Source organism: Gordionus sp. m RMFG-2023, chromosome 1, assembly GCF_954871325.1.
Source record: "Gordionus sp. m RMFG-2023 chromosome 1, tfGorSpeb1-WG-v2, whole genome shotgun sequence".
Taxonomy (NCBI): Eukaryota; Metazoa; Nematomorpha; class Gordioida; order Chordodea; family Parachordodidae; genus Gordionus; species Gordionus sp. m RMFG-2023.
The window spans coordinates 19,518,498-19,534,470 of NC_088775.1; the positions used below are offsets into that span (position 1 = coordinate 19,518,498).

A 15,973-nucleotide genomic window follows, 5' to 3' on the forward strand; every position below is an offset into this window, starting at 1 on the left:
GGAAGTTAATTTTCATTTATTTAAACCTTTTGAGAACCCTCAAACTTTTCTTAAGAAGTAAAAAAATTTTTTTTAATTTTACAAAGCATTTATAAAAAAAAGATTTTATTTAGCATCACGTCTAAATAGAAAATGTAGCTTATAATAAATAATGAAAGCTATGTAAAAACTAAAAGAAATATAGCGTTAATAATTTGATCAAAATCGAAAAATAAAAATGGCGAAAAAACATAATAAAATACTAGCAAAAGCATATTTTAACCTGTTAATTAATTAAATACGATTGAATTTATAATATAATTTTGTAATATCAAATTAAATCATTAGGCATTTAATGGTTATAAAATAACATGCAAGTTGATGATGTCAAATTAGCTCACAAAACGTCAAAAGGCGCAATTTAATTTAAAAAAATATTGTAAATATTATTTTTTGTTACAATATAATTATAAAGGTTCTAGTTAAAATAAAACAACAACTCAAATTAGTGGGTAGAAAAAGATAGTCTCCTCCCCCAGTATTTATATTTACGTGTTATGCCATTGAATTTATCATATCATACCTATTCCAATATTTTTTAGAATCGATTTAACCCCATTTGATTTTTCCGATAAAACATCCATGCGTTCCTCCTGAATATAATTAGACAATAAATTATTTTAACTTTTTAAAATTCGTTTGCTATTAGGCAATAAAAAATAAAGTAAATGGCAACAGAAAGTAGAACGAATCCAATTTCAAAAAATTGGCAATCATAATTTTAATAAATAAAAAAATAACGTATCAAAAATTTGGGGTATTTTTTTCATTCATTAGTTTAAAATTATAGGTTAAATAAAGTTGTTTCTCGCCAAGTTTAAAAAACAATCATATTTTATAAATCCTTGAATATAAAATTCTTAATTAAGTGGTAAAAGTGTATAATATTATTAAATTAATTATTAAAATATATAAAATTGTTTCATTTGTAGATATAGCAAAAAAAAGAAAAAAATATTTAACCCAAAAATCAATAACACAGATGTTTAAAATAAATATTATCGATTTCAATTGTAGTCCTATTAGTATGGATTTTTAATTTAAATATATTTAAAATTTATTTTTATCGATATTCGTTGTTTTCGTTTTAAAGAACAATTAAACACGATCCAAAAAGTTGATGAGGAAAATGAAATAATAGGGTCATAAATTTAGATCAATTAACCATCATAAATTTTTTAAAATTTTATTTAAAATATTTTAAAAAAATATGAGATACATAGATAGTTTCATTTGCCAATATCATTCTGTTATAAACGCACACCCGGAATCTGACTTTTTTTTCAGGCCTGGCTCGATTTGAGAAAAAAATTGCTCGAGCGATCCAATCCAAGTATTTTTCAAGAAGTCTGATTGATATTAGGATCAAATTTTTCTCAAGAAAAATTTAAAAAAAACAAGATCGGTCCACCAACAAGTAGCTCGGTTAATGAAATAAGTCTGAATAAAGCGCAGACAAATTATCGTCATTGGGAGGAAGAGGATTATGATTTTTATTAATTTCAGACCACTTTGTAATTTTATATTTAAATATTCATCAATTCAAACACCAACTCATTTATTCCAAAAATTTTATTCAGAATAATGGAATTAATATTGAATCGAGGTAAGTAATTTTACATATTTTAAATTTATTAAAACAAAAATAATGGTATTTTTTTTTTCATGTTAAAGTCAACTTTAAAAAATATCATAACGACAATGACGCCTTTTTCTAAATGCAACGCATACTAAAGTAACGTTAAAAGCATTGATCATAATAATGCGGAATTTTATAAGCCCTAATGTCGTTAAAAAAGCGTCAAAATTTGTGTTAAAATCATAAATTCATTTGAGCGCAAATAAAATATGTCCCTATTTCAGTAATTAACCGTCCTGAGCAATTCTAAAATCAAGAAAATTGGCTCTATAACCTACGCATAATTAGAATTTGAGATAAAAATTTTAAATTCTTCTCATATTTACATTCATTTTCTTTTGTTAATGTTTCTGTAATATTTGTTCCATTCCTATCACTTCAACCACACTTGTCACCTTCGGCAAACTTGCCTTAGCATTCTTCAAAAATTTAAGATCACAAATCAGTAAACTATCAGAAGAACCTCAAGAGGAGTTTTTTCTTCGACAAAGGCTGTCCATAGCAATCCTTAAAGAATATTACATTAACTTCAATAGTAGTCTACTAGTCAAATAGCTATCCTAGACCCTTTCTGCTTTTATTTTTTTCCTCGCTCAATACCATCCCCGGTCTTCATTGTTATTTTTTAAATCTTTTGCACATATTCCTTTTGCCGCATTTTAATATAGATTATAATTATACGCTCATAATTAGATTAATGTATGGCTTTTTATGTATGTATATATAATACAGTGTTGTGATGATTTAATGTAACATAATGAGGATTTAATTTAAACACATGCATATATAATTAAATTATTTCTTTTGTTGTACATTTGTAAAGATCATAATTATATATGCATGTGTTTAAATTAAATCGTTAATATGTTACATTAAATCATCACAACACTGTATATAAAAAATGATTTATTAATACATAAATCCAGTGACGTCGCTAGGGGGGGCGCGCAGGGGCTCGAGGCCCCTGAAAAATTTGAATAGCCCCCTGAGCAAAAAAAAAATTTTTTTAATGGCTCCTTAATATCCCCTTGAACTAAAAATAAATTTTTTGGATTGCCCACTGAATGATTTCTTTTATAATTCCATTAAGTAATATATAGATATAATTTTATTATTTAGAAATTAATAAGACTATTTAAATTTTTATTAAATGAATATTATTTAAATTATTAGATTAGATTAATACATATAAATTATATTTTCACTATGTCAGCTTGCAATCAAATTCTGTATTAAAAATATAATATCAATAACTCACTAAATATTAATTTAGCTTTAACAGTTGAAGTTTAATTGACTTTTATTATTTAAATTATTATTTAACCCTAATTAAATAAATATAATCATATATTATTTGAAAATTAACAAATTTAATATTGTAATTAGCCGAGTTCAAAATGACTAATCAACTGTATATTTATTTATCATACCTTAAAAATATTTTCAAGGTCCAAATAAGTAATATTTATTTTTAAATTTTATTATCATACCTTAAAAATATTTTCAAGGCCCAAATAAGTAATATTTATTTTTAAATTTTATTATCATACCTTAAAAATATTTTCAAGGTCCAAATAAGTATAAGAGATTTCTTTATAAGTAAGTAGACATATAGTTTATAATCCTCTACTATATACAGTAGTTTATAAAATATTAGATTCAATGCCACTTTTATAGACGTATTTAACAGTTATATAATATATTACAGTTAATATTAATAAATTTTACTAATAAATGGTTTTGATAATAAATATAATAACAAATTGCATTCAAGTATTTAACGCCATCTATTTAGTTATAAATAATTTTTAATTAAACATTTCATTATTCATCTTGCAATAAATGTAATAAATTTGATATCTTTTTTTCACGTGTTTTTAGGAAAGCTATTTTTTTTCTTTTTCGAAAAACAGTTTTGAGTTAAATTTTTAATACAAGTATATTTTTGATATTATTACAAACTACTAATATTTTAAGATATAAAATACCAGTGGTGCGACAATATTAGTTAGTGATGTTAAAAGTTACTTTTGAAACATAACTAGTTACAGTTACTAGTTACATTGGCAAAAACATAACTAGTTACAGTTACTAGTTACATTTTTACAAAAGTAACTTGTTATTAGTTACAGTTATTTTCAAAAGTAACTAGTTACTTACCTTATACATCATTCATATGCGCATTATTTATTTATTGAATGCTGAATATAAAAAAAATTAGGATAAACAAAGTATAATCAGTTATTTAAAATAATATACAATTTATTTATATAAAAAATATCGCAAAATTGAATACATCGAATATAAAAATATATATTTGCATTGAAAAAAAAACATTTATTTTTCATAAAAATTAGAATCTAATAAATGTTTATTTGCTTTTAACAACAAATTAATTTCAAAGTTATTATCTGGGAGACCTGCTCGTTTATCTCCAAAAATGAGCTTACCTAGACTGAACAAGCGCTCTACGGGAGCACTTGATGTTAGAATAACATTATATTTAATAAAGAGTAATTTTAACTTTGGAAAATCGTTATATAAAGAAATAGTGTTGTTATTAGATTTGATAAAGTTTTCTATAAGTTCATTATCCAGAATATTTTGGCGCTTTAGGTCAAAAAATATAACTACATCAAGTGATGTTGGTTTTGAGCATGATTCATTCGTCTGGGATTCACTTTGAGGTATTAAGGTATTTATTAAATTTAAAATTTCCTCCTTTTTTGCTTTATTCTTTTCTTGCCTAATCCAAGGCCAGTCAGTTTTAAATAAAGGGTGAAGAATTGCAGCAATGATGTTGTCATTATCATAAAGATTATTAAACCTATAACATGATATTTTTGTTAGACTTGGTTCTTGTAAGTAATGATTAATAATTTAATATTAAATTCTAAAATAATCTGTCTTTGTTTTTCCTTATACTAAATTTAAATTTTTTTTTATTACGTATATGAAGTTCCAATGCTTGTTACTTGATGGAAAAAAATATATTGTGCTACATTTGTAAATAAATATAATATTAAAATTTATTAAATTAATTGAATTTGCTTACAAAATTATGAAGCCCAGCAACAATGTAACAATTTAAGAAAAGAAAATCAATTTGAACGGGAAATTATAACAATCAGATATTTTCACAAATAATTTAAATTAATAAATTTAATTTAAAAAATAAATTTAATTTAAAATTAATTTTTCACAATTATTTGAATATATATTTAAAAGTAACTAGTTACTTTTGGCAGTTACATTTCAAAAATTATAACTAGTTACAGTTACTAGTTACAATTTTAAAAATATAACTAGTTACCTTAACATCACTAGACAATATATAAAATCTTAATTGTTTCATCATATCATTCTGGTCCTTATTTTATAGTTCCAAAATGTTTCATTATATGGCATCCTTGCCGTGAAAATAACTCAAGGCTTCAATATATTTGAACAATTATTTCTTCCAAAGATTTTTAGTGTTTTTATTTTATCAATTTATCAAACATAATAAATTCGGATATTAGTTTACATCGTAAGTGTCATGGCTATTATTGCTAATTAATCAGCATCTATTATGTGTTGCCATGTAATTTAAGATTATTACTATAACGACTGAGAGCATATAATTGCATATTTTAGATAAACAATAATGGTCAACTGTGTAGTCGTTTATATATCATTTAAAATGGAAGATAATCTTTTAGAAATTTAATATCTCACAATAATTTTCTCGATTACTTATCTAGCTTATTGGTCGTTTATACTCTCTCCTACAAAAATTGTTGATTTGGTTTAGGCCTATAAATTTTTCCTTATTAGTCCATTCTATAAAACATTGTCTAAAATGGTTACAGAGAATTATATTAGTTTGTTGATAACCTTTTGTCAATGTAAGTTGCTAAGAATTATATTATTGTATTATGTGATTTTTTATATGCCAGTTTATTTTGTATGCATAATAATAAATGACAAAATATGGAAATCAGAATAACTGTTCAGAGTTAACAAAAAATTGGGGGGTATGGGGGGAGGCGAAGTCCCCCACAAAATTTTTTTTAGTTGAGCCCCCAGAGATTGTGAAGGCTAGCGATGCCCCTGATGTAAATTAACAAAAAAAACAATATTTGTCAAACCCGGAAAGAAAGCCCCCAAGAAAAATACCAATATATCCATAAAAAAGCCATCAGTAAATTTACAAGGCTGCTGTAAGGGGTATTGGTCCCACATAGTATAATATTACAAGCAGGGATTCGAACCCGAACCCGGAGAATAAAACCCGGGTTTTTGAAAAAAATATATGAACCCAAACCTAACCTGAACTCCGTTTATAAAATTTTCAAAACCCCGAACCGAACCCGGGAATTTTATTTGAACCCGGGTTCAACCAGGTTCAGTGTATTGTCAAAATCATATATTAAGATATTTGTATAATTGTAAATACAAATATTAATAATTTAATTGAGATTTTATAATATTTTCATATTATATTTCCAATTAAGTGAAGTCTTAATATATTTTAAACAACTTAATTCATTTACGCCATTTTTAAAATTTATTCTCAAGGATTTCTATTGGAGTGTTAATAAATTTTAAACAATTAAATTAATTTATATCATTTATTTTTAACTTATTCTCAAAGATTATTAATTAGAGGAAAATGAAAGTTAACAAGTCAATTATTATATTGGATATTGTTAATTTAAAGAATTCTCAAAATCTAAATTAAAAATTGTTAAACAAAAATTTTTGATAAACTTTTGTATTTTTAACTCTATTTTGCCTGTAAATAAAATAAAAAATTTATGTCTAGTTTTTTATTTATGATTTAAATATAGATTTTTTTTTATCAATTCAAAAATTCTTAAGCCCGAGCTGAACCAGGAACCAAACCTGGGTTCAAAAATGTTTCCCTGAACCGAACCCACCTTTTTTTTTACCTTAAACCGAATCCGGGCAAAAATTTTGGGTTCGCATCCCTGATTAAGGTATTTATTTATCAATTACAGTCAAACCTGTCTAATTTTGGCACTGTTGGGACTAAGATTTTTGCTTAACTTAGACCAAAAAAAACATTTTATCAATATTCTTAGTTTAGCAAAAATATCTTCAATCATTTTCAAATAATATTTTAGTAATTTGTCAAAATCATACGAATTTATGTATGGACTATATGTACAAAATAAGAAAGTGTTTGCATGATGGAAAACATTTCCATATTTTTTAATTTATTTGCCAATAAAATTATTCAGTATGTAAAATTATCATTTATGAAATATAATAAGTTATCTTTATTTGTTTATTTAATACAATGGTTTTTGCATGGCGTTTGATAATATCTTTTTTGGATTTATGAATAACGTGAATAGTTTCTTTAGAAATATTAAAATTTAGCATATTTTCTTTAAGTATGATGATTAGAAATTTAATAACCTTAATTTTTTAAATTAATGTTAAAGTTATATTTGTTTCCTTTATATTTGACATAAATAAAAAATATTGTATTAATACATATTTTTTTGCTCGTGTTGATAAAATAATATCTTTTTATGGGTTCTGATGTAATTGCTCTAATTTTGCTGCCTATATTTTTAAAAAAATAAGTCCGCTTGACATATGTCCAAGGTAAGTGATAACGATTGGTAAAAAAACATAATTTATTAATTTATAATATTTATTTTATTTCTTCTCAGCTATATCAACTGGATTAAAATTAAAATTCTTCGCAGATGAAGTCCCAAATTAAAGATTGTGATCTAAACACCAAATATCTTTTAATAAAAAATCAGCAGAGGGAATTGACGGTTTTCGACTTTCTTATTTCCAATTTTTAATCAACCTAAAAATCCTATTCAGAATTCATTTGTTTCATTGATAATATTGAGCGAACAAAGATTTTACCTAGCCAATTCATCTCTCCTTTTTGGATTAAATTTACTATCTAAGCCTAATGATAGGGTTCGGCGATTGCAAAAGTTTCTCTTTTCAGTATACAAGTAGTTAAGATAATCATTGAAAGGATCCAATCTGATACTTCAAAAATGTTTCAAACATATCAACTTGGATTTGGTACTAAAGGGGGAAATAGCTGCCCACTATCTGCATATATATTCATCGAAGATCCTCCTCTTGTAAGCTGGATTTATAAAATACTTTTAATTCCTTATCCAGAAAAGTATTTTTAAACATTTTTTATGAAAAATTTCTAATGTATGCAAAATTTATTGAACAGTATGGCTGTAGAACCCACCTCAAATTTGGTGATTATAGAATTCCTTCTGACAATGATATACAACAAGGAGGCTTTTTGGGTTTCATATTTAAATTAGGCATATAAAACCTAATTCATTCTTCAAAAACTTTTTTTTTAACAGACATAAATATCTGGTATCTGGATGGTATTTGTGCACCATTTAAAAATATTTTAGCAGGGATAGATTATACAGTTAAATTCTCTAAAAAGAGGCCTTATTCTAAATTAAAGCTAAATCTGAAATATTTTCTTTAAATTCAAATGCCCTCGAAATCCAGTGGTTTAAAATAATTAAAGAAATCAAATTAATCTTCTTGGTTCACATTTACGCGGTTTTTCCAACTGTGAGGTGTTCTTGGGAATTTTTAATTATTAGGATTATAAAATATATAAGAAATACCTTCACGGCAAAGTTTTTTCTTTTATATTTTTACCAAAGATTTATATATTTTTAGATCTTCCTTTTTTTAAATAATAAAATTATTAATCGCTTTCATGAATATTTAGAAATATTTTAAATATTAAATTGGAAAATTTACTTGAGGTTTCTCACAATTACCCTCCAAAATGGGAGGTTTAGATTAATATTCTTTAAATCTTATATCTCTTTCTTATTTTTGGCATCAAGTTTGATGAATAACGCCATGATTGATATTTTCTTTTATCATTCCTAAAGATAACCTTTTAAATTTCGGCCTTGACTGTTTGGATATCTTTAGCTTTATCTGAGGCTGTTTTACCCACAGTTTTAACACATAAATCAATTTGAACCTTTAATCAAAAAAAATTTAAATATCACAAACCTACCTTTGGAATATATTCAACTATTACAAAATGCTGACTGTACTAGTGGTTATGAATGGTTGAAATATTGCCAATCGTAACCTAGGTAACATTTTAACCGATAAAATAAGAGCCCTTACACCAGAACCCAGGGAATTTCATTTTTTAGTAAAAAATAATATTCAAATTTCTTTTTTAAAATATAATTGTTGTAATCGGGGTTTTTTTTAGTATTTTATTTTACGCGCAATAATTTGGATTTGTAACAATGGCGCATGAATTTGATTTTTGATTATATTATCGTAAGACTCATGTTAAGTCCTGTTTTATTTATTTAGAATTAAGTGTCAATATTATATTAATGTATTATTTTTATTTAAAATATAAAAAGGTTGAAATTTGCCTAAAATTGTAATCATTTTCATTTATTATATTTTTTTTTAAAATAAACTTTTATCTTAAAAAAGTGTAGAGTAGTAAAGAAAAGTAATCTCCAGTAATAAGTAAGCGGCACAACCAATTGAAAAAAATTTATGGTGTTTTAGTAGAATTTATATACCCAATTCCGTTTTTATAGAATACGCGCCTTTTTATTTTTTTATTATATTATAGTTTATAATTGGAATATAGTTAAATACTTTAACTTGATCATCCAAAAAATAATTTTAAAATTTCAGACCATCATCTGATGATAAATTAGGCTCCAGTTTGGTATTCGGGTCCTAGTAAACGGCTAATAATTCATTTAATCGTTGTATGTCTTACATATCTGCCTTGACTATACATAATTGAGACCATGCTACCATTTGGAATCAACCGATATTTAATGCATATATGTGGTGGAACTATGCAACACCAAATTCGGTGGCCTATGGCAACTATAAATTGTTCATCTGATAAGAGGTTATCTAGGTAACGACTTGTTAATGCTTCTAACGATTCATAACGAGAAGTACAATCAGCATTTCATAGTAGTTGAATATATTCCAACGGATTTGATGAGAATATTTAATTAAAGGTTCAAAAATTGATTGATGCAGGTTAAACAGTTTCTGATGAATTCGGTACGAAACAGCAATAAACGAAACAGCGAAAAATTCGGAATCTAGGTTATATCTCCTAGAAATTTTTAAAGTAAATTTGAAATTTATATTAATAGATGCTAGGGAAGTAAATACATCTATTTAAATTCTGTAAAAGACGAAATATGAGTTTTGTCCTCAATTTGATTTCCAAATTCCTCAATTTGATTTCCAAATTCCTCAATTTGATTTCCAAATTGGGAATATGGAGAATATTTTATCCATTTTAGAGATTTTTTCAAAAACTTAATTTAAATAGATGTATTTACTTACCATCTAATATCAATTTCAAATTTACTCTAAAATTTTTTTAGGAGATATAAGCGAGATAACCAATTTTTCGCTATATCGTGCTCTTACCCTTCTGATAGGGCTTAAGATTTCTGCAGCAATCAAGGCCGAATTTAAAAAACTTACCTTTAGAAGATAAAAGTATCATTTAATAGACCTTCTAAGTTTATATTAATTTACACTATTAAAAGTGATTTTCAATATTATTAATTACATGATAACCTAAAACAAATAATATATTAAGATGACTTTTCTAATATATAACAGCCCCAACGCGAAATAAAATAATTACAATAATCCGAACCTAGGGGTAAGGTCGGTGTTGGGCAATTTTGCATATCTCCATTAAAAAATAGATGGTAATAAGTAATAATTTACGAAGTTAGCAACTAAATTTGCAAATTATTTTTGTACATAAGGCAGCTACCATTTTTTTTTAATGATGCAAGCATTTTATTTAATAAAAATATATTTATTTTCATGTAACCTCTGTGATCGTTTTTCGGGTGTTAACTTTTTTTAAATATTTAAACTAAGAAATTTAATTATTGAAACAATTTGTTACACAAATCAACCAGCCATTTATAATAATTGAGAACAACCCATTAAATTTTTTTACGAAATACCAGTGAGAAAATGTTTAAATATTTTATATGGGCTACCTACTGGGTGAGTTCTAATTTTTTAAGCATCTACCCCTCACCCCCCCCGTCATGTTGGCCGGGTAATTATCATCAAAATTTTATTATACATTGAATTTTAAGTATAGCTGATTTGACGTGGAATCACCACATAAACATTTGAATCTAAATTTTGAAAGATAATAAACTTTAAATTCAGTTGGAAGAACGATGTTCAGCGTACATATTGGGTGGGCCGCGGGTTTAACGAGCGTTGCATAAGGCGGATCACCTAAAAATAGTAATCGGCCTATGGGTTCTTGATTAGGGTCTTTTATTCTGACTTTAAAGGGTAATCTATTCTCTTGGAAGGGTTTAAATTTCAGGGCTAGGATATTAGTATTAAGAGCTAAAAGGCCATTCAAATTAGAATTGAATATAGGAGATGTTGCTTCCCCGCTATTAGGTATGTTGATGTTAGAATGATATGAATTATAAAAGTTAGTCGGTGAAGCGGCGTGAGGCATAAAATTATCTTCAATAAATCGTGAGGTATCTGATTTGGTGATTTGTATTAAATTACCCATCGTTTCCAAGAATATAGGTTTATTGTCTAAGACCTTAATAAAAATATATATAAGTAATTTATCTTTATTCGCCAATAAACATACTGTATAAATAATATATAATATTTAAATTATTCGCCTAAATCTTATTTTGTTGTAGAATATATGTAATGTGTGTAAACTCAAGAACAAAAAATGGCATAATAAATTTTCAGTAAACACTTTCTTTCTTATAAAGTTGAAACAAAAATTCCATTCGAAACCTCGACATCCCTGCTCTGAGCGATCTCCTTGAATCTTTCTTGATGTTCTAGGGTTTTATCGATTTTGTCGTCAGTAATGACAAAAGCACGTATGTAACCCTCTATGTCATTATTAGATTGGCGTTTGCCAAAAACCAACATTCGAACCATGTAAGGAACATGAGTAGCCTCTTTGTACACTTCTGTGCCGAATTTGGTGGCATCATTAACTTGTCTACAATCCATGAGCCAGAATCTAATTGTATAAAGTACAAATTATTTGTATAATAAAATTATATTTAAAAATTAATTAGATATGCATATAGATAACCATATTATTGATCGTAAATTATCGATATTTTATGTTATTTGTATTTTCAATATATTTTTTTGTCAAAGGATGTGTCTAATCTTAGTGGTGTGTTAATACGTAATGACGAGCCCCTTTAGATAAATATCATTTTTTGGTATTTTAAATAATTGGTATTGGTTAAAGTGAAAAATATAATAGTTCTAATTATAACTTTTTTTAAAATAAAATTTTAATATTATATCGAGAGCTGTGCGTCAGTCGGCATACAACAATAAGATGAACAACTCTATGATTAACCATAAAAAGACAAATACAAGAGCAAATCAACTCTGGGTAAATCTTGCGTCATTAAATTTGATATGTGGACCGCTCAATGGAAGATATACGATGTATCGGGCCATCAATAAAGGGTAGCAAGTCTGATTTTAGGCCTATTAGGAAAGAAAGTAGTACCCCCAATTTTTTTAAAAAATGTTGGCTTTCTGGATATAAAAAAGAGTATCTTGATTTTATTAGGACATGAAAAGGACATAACTAAAAAAAGTTACTTTGATTTTTAAAAATACATCTCAATCAAAATTATATTGTTAATGCTATATTTTTATTAGTTTCTACTGCGTAATCATTGGTAATATCAATTGTAAAATAGTTACAATTTTCTTAATTATATATATTTATTAATTGAAGCCCTAACAAAGCGCAATTAAACTAAATCAACATTGTTATCATATAATATTTGTAAAATCATTTATCATTTTATTTCTTTTCAGCTTATTTAAACATATTTATATTTTTATATGTGGTATTTTTCAAATAATCATTGCAAGTTTTGTATTCAAATAACTCAAATATTCTATGATGTTTAAAAAATCTTTACTGCCCCCCTCAATGGACAGAGCTAAATCGGGTCTCGGGTCATCGGAGTAGAATGCCATCCATTATGGAGAGACCTGCTGAATGGTGATGTACATCAATTAAAGTCATGGTTAATACTTCATTTGTAAAGTTAACTAATGAAAAATTTATTATTATTTAATTCCTTTAATTTATTTTACAAGTAAAAATATCACTCACTAAAAGGCATAATAATAATTATATCAAATCACAAAATCAACGACGATTTGATTTTTAAACTTTGGACTGGCCACTGATTTCACCAGCGCACTGCTCTAATTGTATCATATTTCACCAGTGGCATCCTAGTTTTTATAAACGTTCTAAAGATTGAATATTTTGATCCAAGCGATGAGAAAGCTTTTCCCCTAACAAAAACCCACTAATTTGACTATTAAGTTTAGGGTCAATTTTTTAATAATAAATAAGATCAGCTCGAATTCACAATTTTAAGAAAAATTTAGCATTGATATTTATAATGTATAATCGGATACAAAAAAATAGCGGATAAAATTTTTATTTAGATAATTGACTAATAGAAATTTAAAAAACATATATTGTTAATGTTTGTGTTTATTCTATTCCATATAGACATTACCATTAAAGATCGGATCAGGTTATATCAGGAAAATCGGATGGCCGTAAAAAGCCCCATCAATACCCTCTAAACCAATTAATATCTAGGAAATTTATATGAAATACCTGGCAGATACTGTGGTGGTAAAGGATACATAATTATTTACGAAAGTTAACGGCGTTGAACCAGTTATGTCTTCCCATTGAGCGGGAGTAATGCCACCTTCATTTTATATAATAATTTATGTTGAGTATAAAAAAACGATTATAAATATATACAAAATTAAAAACACGTTGCACGATTGAAATATAATGGCATAAGTATGTAATGTGCGAATACGAATAATAGACACAAATTCGTAACTTATTACTATTAGTCGGAATTGAATTGGGATCAATATCTTATGCTTTGAGAATCACCGTTCGTTATACATTAAAATAAAGTCCCAAATATTAACTTTTGCATTGGCATATGTTTTTATTATTCTTTACCAATATCAAATTATTTAATTCTATAAGTAGTTAAAGGTACTTTAATAATTTCTTTCTTTTTTCTTTAAGAAAAATATATTGGATATTATTTTATAATCTATCTAAAAATTGTTATTTTTTACACCCCTTTTAATTTATTTAATAAGATAATAATAAAAGTTGCCCTAACTGATATTTAATTATATTTTCATTGACAAAAAATCGAATACGTTCACGTTCATAATTGATTTGCAAAAAACTTCTCTAAAAATTTAGGTTGTTAAAAGTTACCTTTAAACAAGAACTAGTTATATTATTTCAATCAAAAGTGACTAAAAAGCAACTAATTACATTGCAATTTGTGAGTTACTTTATAAATAATTAGTATGTAAATATCATGGAGTTGTTTCGCCAAGCGAAGGCCTTATGAGAAAAAATTGCCTCTATTAATTAGATATAGGCAATTAAAGCGATTCACGAAGTCAAAAGAGAAAGAACGAAGATGAGAATACGAGAAAAAAACAAGTCAGGAACTGAGAAAAAGGATTTAGAAGCAATATAGGTAATGTCTTGAGAATAAATAGACTGAAATGGTTTGATAAGTTGAACCGAAAGCAAAGGATGATTGGTTGAATAGATGCCGTCGGTTGGAAGTGGAGGGAGTAAGATCTAGAGGGCGACCAAAGACATACTAGATGAAAGTGCTAGATAATGACATGAAAAGGTTAGGTTTGACCCGGGGCAATGCGGACCAAGTAAAATGGAGAAAGGCGATTAGAAGGGAAAATGGCCACCTGGAAAGGGCCACTAAACGACGATGAAGATGAGGTTAATAAATTATTAAATATCAATACCTGTAATGCTACACAGTAGTCTTAAAGTAGGAGCATCGTTCGATGAATTGTATTGATTGATCATACCCTTATTCGAGGCTTGGGGCAATGGTATAGTTAAGGTTATAGGTTTATGAAATTTTCTCCGCCTGGGTTCGATAGTAACTACTGGGCTTACTGCAACCCTGTTACCCAACATTTTGGTAACCATTTCTGGCGATATAGGATGGGCCTTTTTTTATTATATATTTTAGGCTAATAAATTTTCTGAAAATGACTATCTAATATCTTAAAACATGAAATTGAAAAATATTATATTTTTGCTCATTAATTAGGCAAATAAATAAAACCACTGAATATTAACCATTAAGATATAGTTAACCCAATCCTTGAGAGCTGAGATGGGCAAAAAATGGAGACCCGGGTTTGGGTCTAAAAATCGACCAAACCAGCTCTGAACAAGAACCTCGAGCACAGACCCGGGGTCCAGATGAATAATGTTATTCCAAATAGTTCAAATAAAAACATGGCATCATTTACTATGGTTAAATAGTAAAATCCTGCAAGCAACTCAGCTTAGGATTAAAAAATTTTAATCGGGACCACTTAGGGCTTAGAAATACCAAAAAATAGGATTAAAATGAATTATTATGTTGGTAGGCCGAGCGATTAATTCCAGCTATACCATCCTAGTTCAGAATTAGATAAGAACTTTCTGGCCGGATTTGTTTAATTTCATCGCTATTTTTTTATGTTAGACAAGTATATTTGATAACATTTGTTTATAAATTCGGCAAGATTGAACTTGAATGGGATATTTAGAATATTTTTGGAATGTTTTTTATAAACAAAAACAAGCCTCTTTTTTCTGCAATTCTCGAAATCAAAATATATAAAATCAGGTGCGTGAAGTTAGCCCCCCCACTTTTGGATTTTTAATGGTTTATCAATTAGACTGATTTATATGCGATTTGTACCGTTTTCAGTTCGATTTGTACCATTACTGTTTTTGAGATATTCAAAGAACAAAATGGAGGGCCAACTTCACGACAACCCCCCCCCCCCACCACTTTTGAATTTAAAAATAAAAAACGTATAGGTCGATAGAAAATGATTTGTACCGTTTTCAGTTCGATTTGCACCATTACCGTTTTTGATATATTCAAAGAACAAAATGGGGGGACAACTTCCCGACACCCCCCCCAACTTTTGAATTTAAAAATAAAAAACGAATAGGTCGATAGAAAATGATTTGTACCGTTTTCAGTTCGATTTGCACCATTACCGTTTTTGATATATTCAAAGAACAAAATGGGGGGACAACTTCCCGACACCCCCCCCCCCCCAACTTTTGAATTTAAAAATAAAAAACGAATA

At 27.0% G+C, this 15,973-nt stretch overlaps 1 protein-coding gene across 5 annotated transcripts in view; it reads right to left on the reverse strand.

The window, feature by feature from the left end:
- Positions 1–15,973, reverse strand: part of LOC135922067 (ankyrin-3-like) — a 101,107-nt gene that overhangs the window by 16,841 nt on the left and 68,293 nt on the right. For all 5 annotated transcript variants that reach the window (XM_065456486.1, XM_065456483.1, XM_065456482.1 and 2 more), the window contains 5 exons: positions 14,618–14,828; positions 13,419–13,515; positions 11,531–11,765; positions 10,911–11,321; positions 563–632 (listed from right to left, as the gene is read on the reverse strand). In XM_065456486.1, the coding sequence (XP_065312558.1) occupies positions 563–632; positions 10,911–11,321; positions 11,531–11,765; positions 13,419–13,515; positions 14,618–14,828 (1,024 nt within the window). The remainder of the gene's footprint in view (positions 1–562; positions 633–10,910; positions 11,322–11,530; positions 11,766–13,418; positions 13,516–14,617; positions 14,829–15,973) is intronic.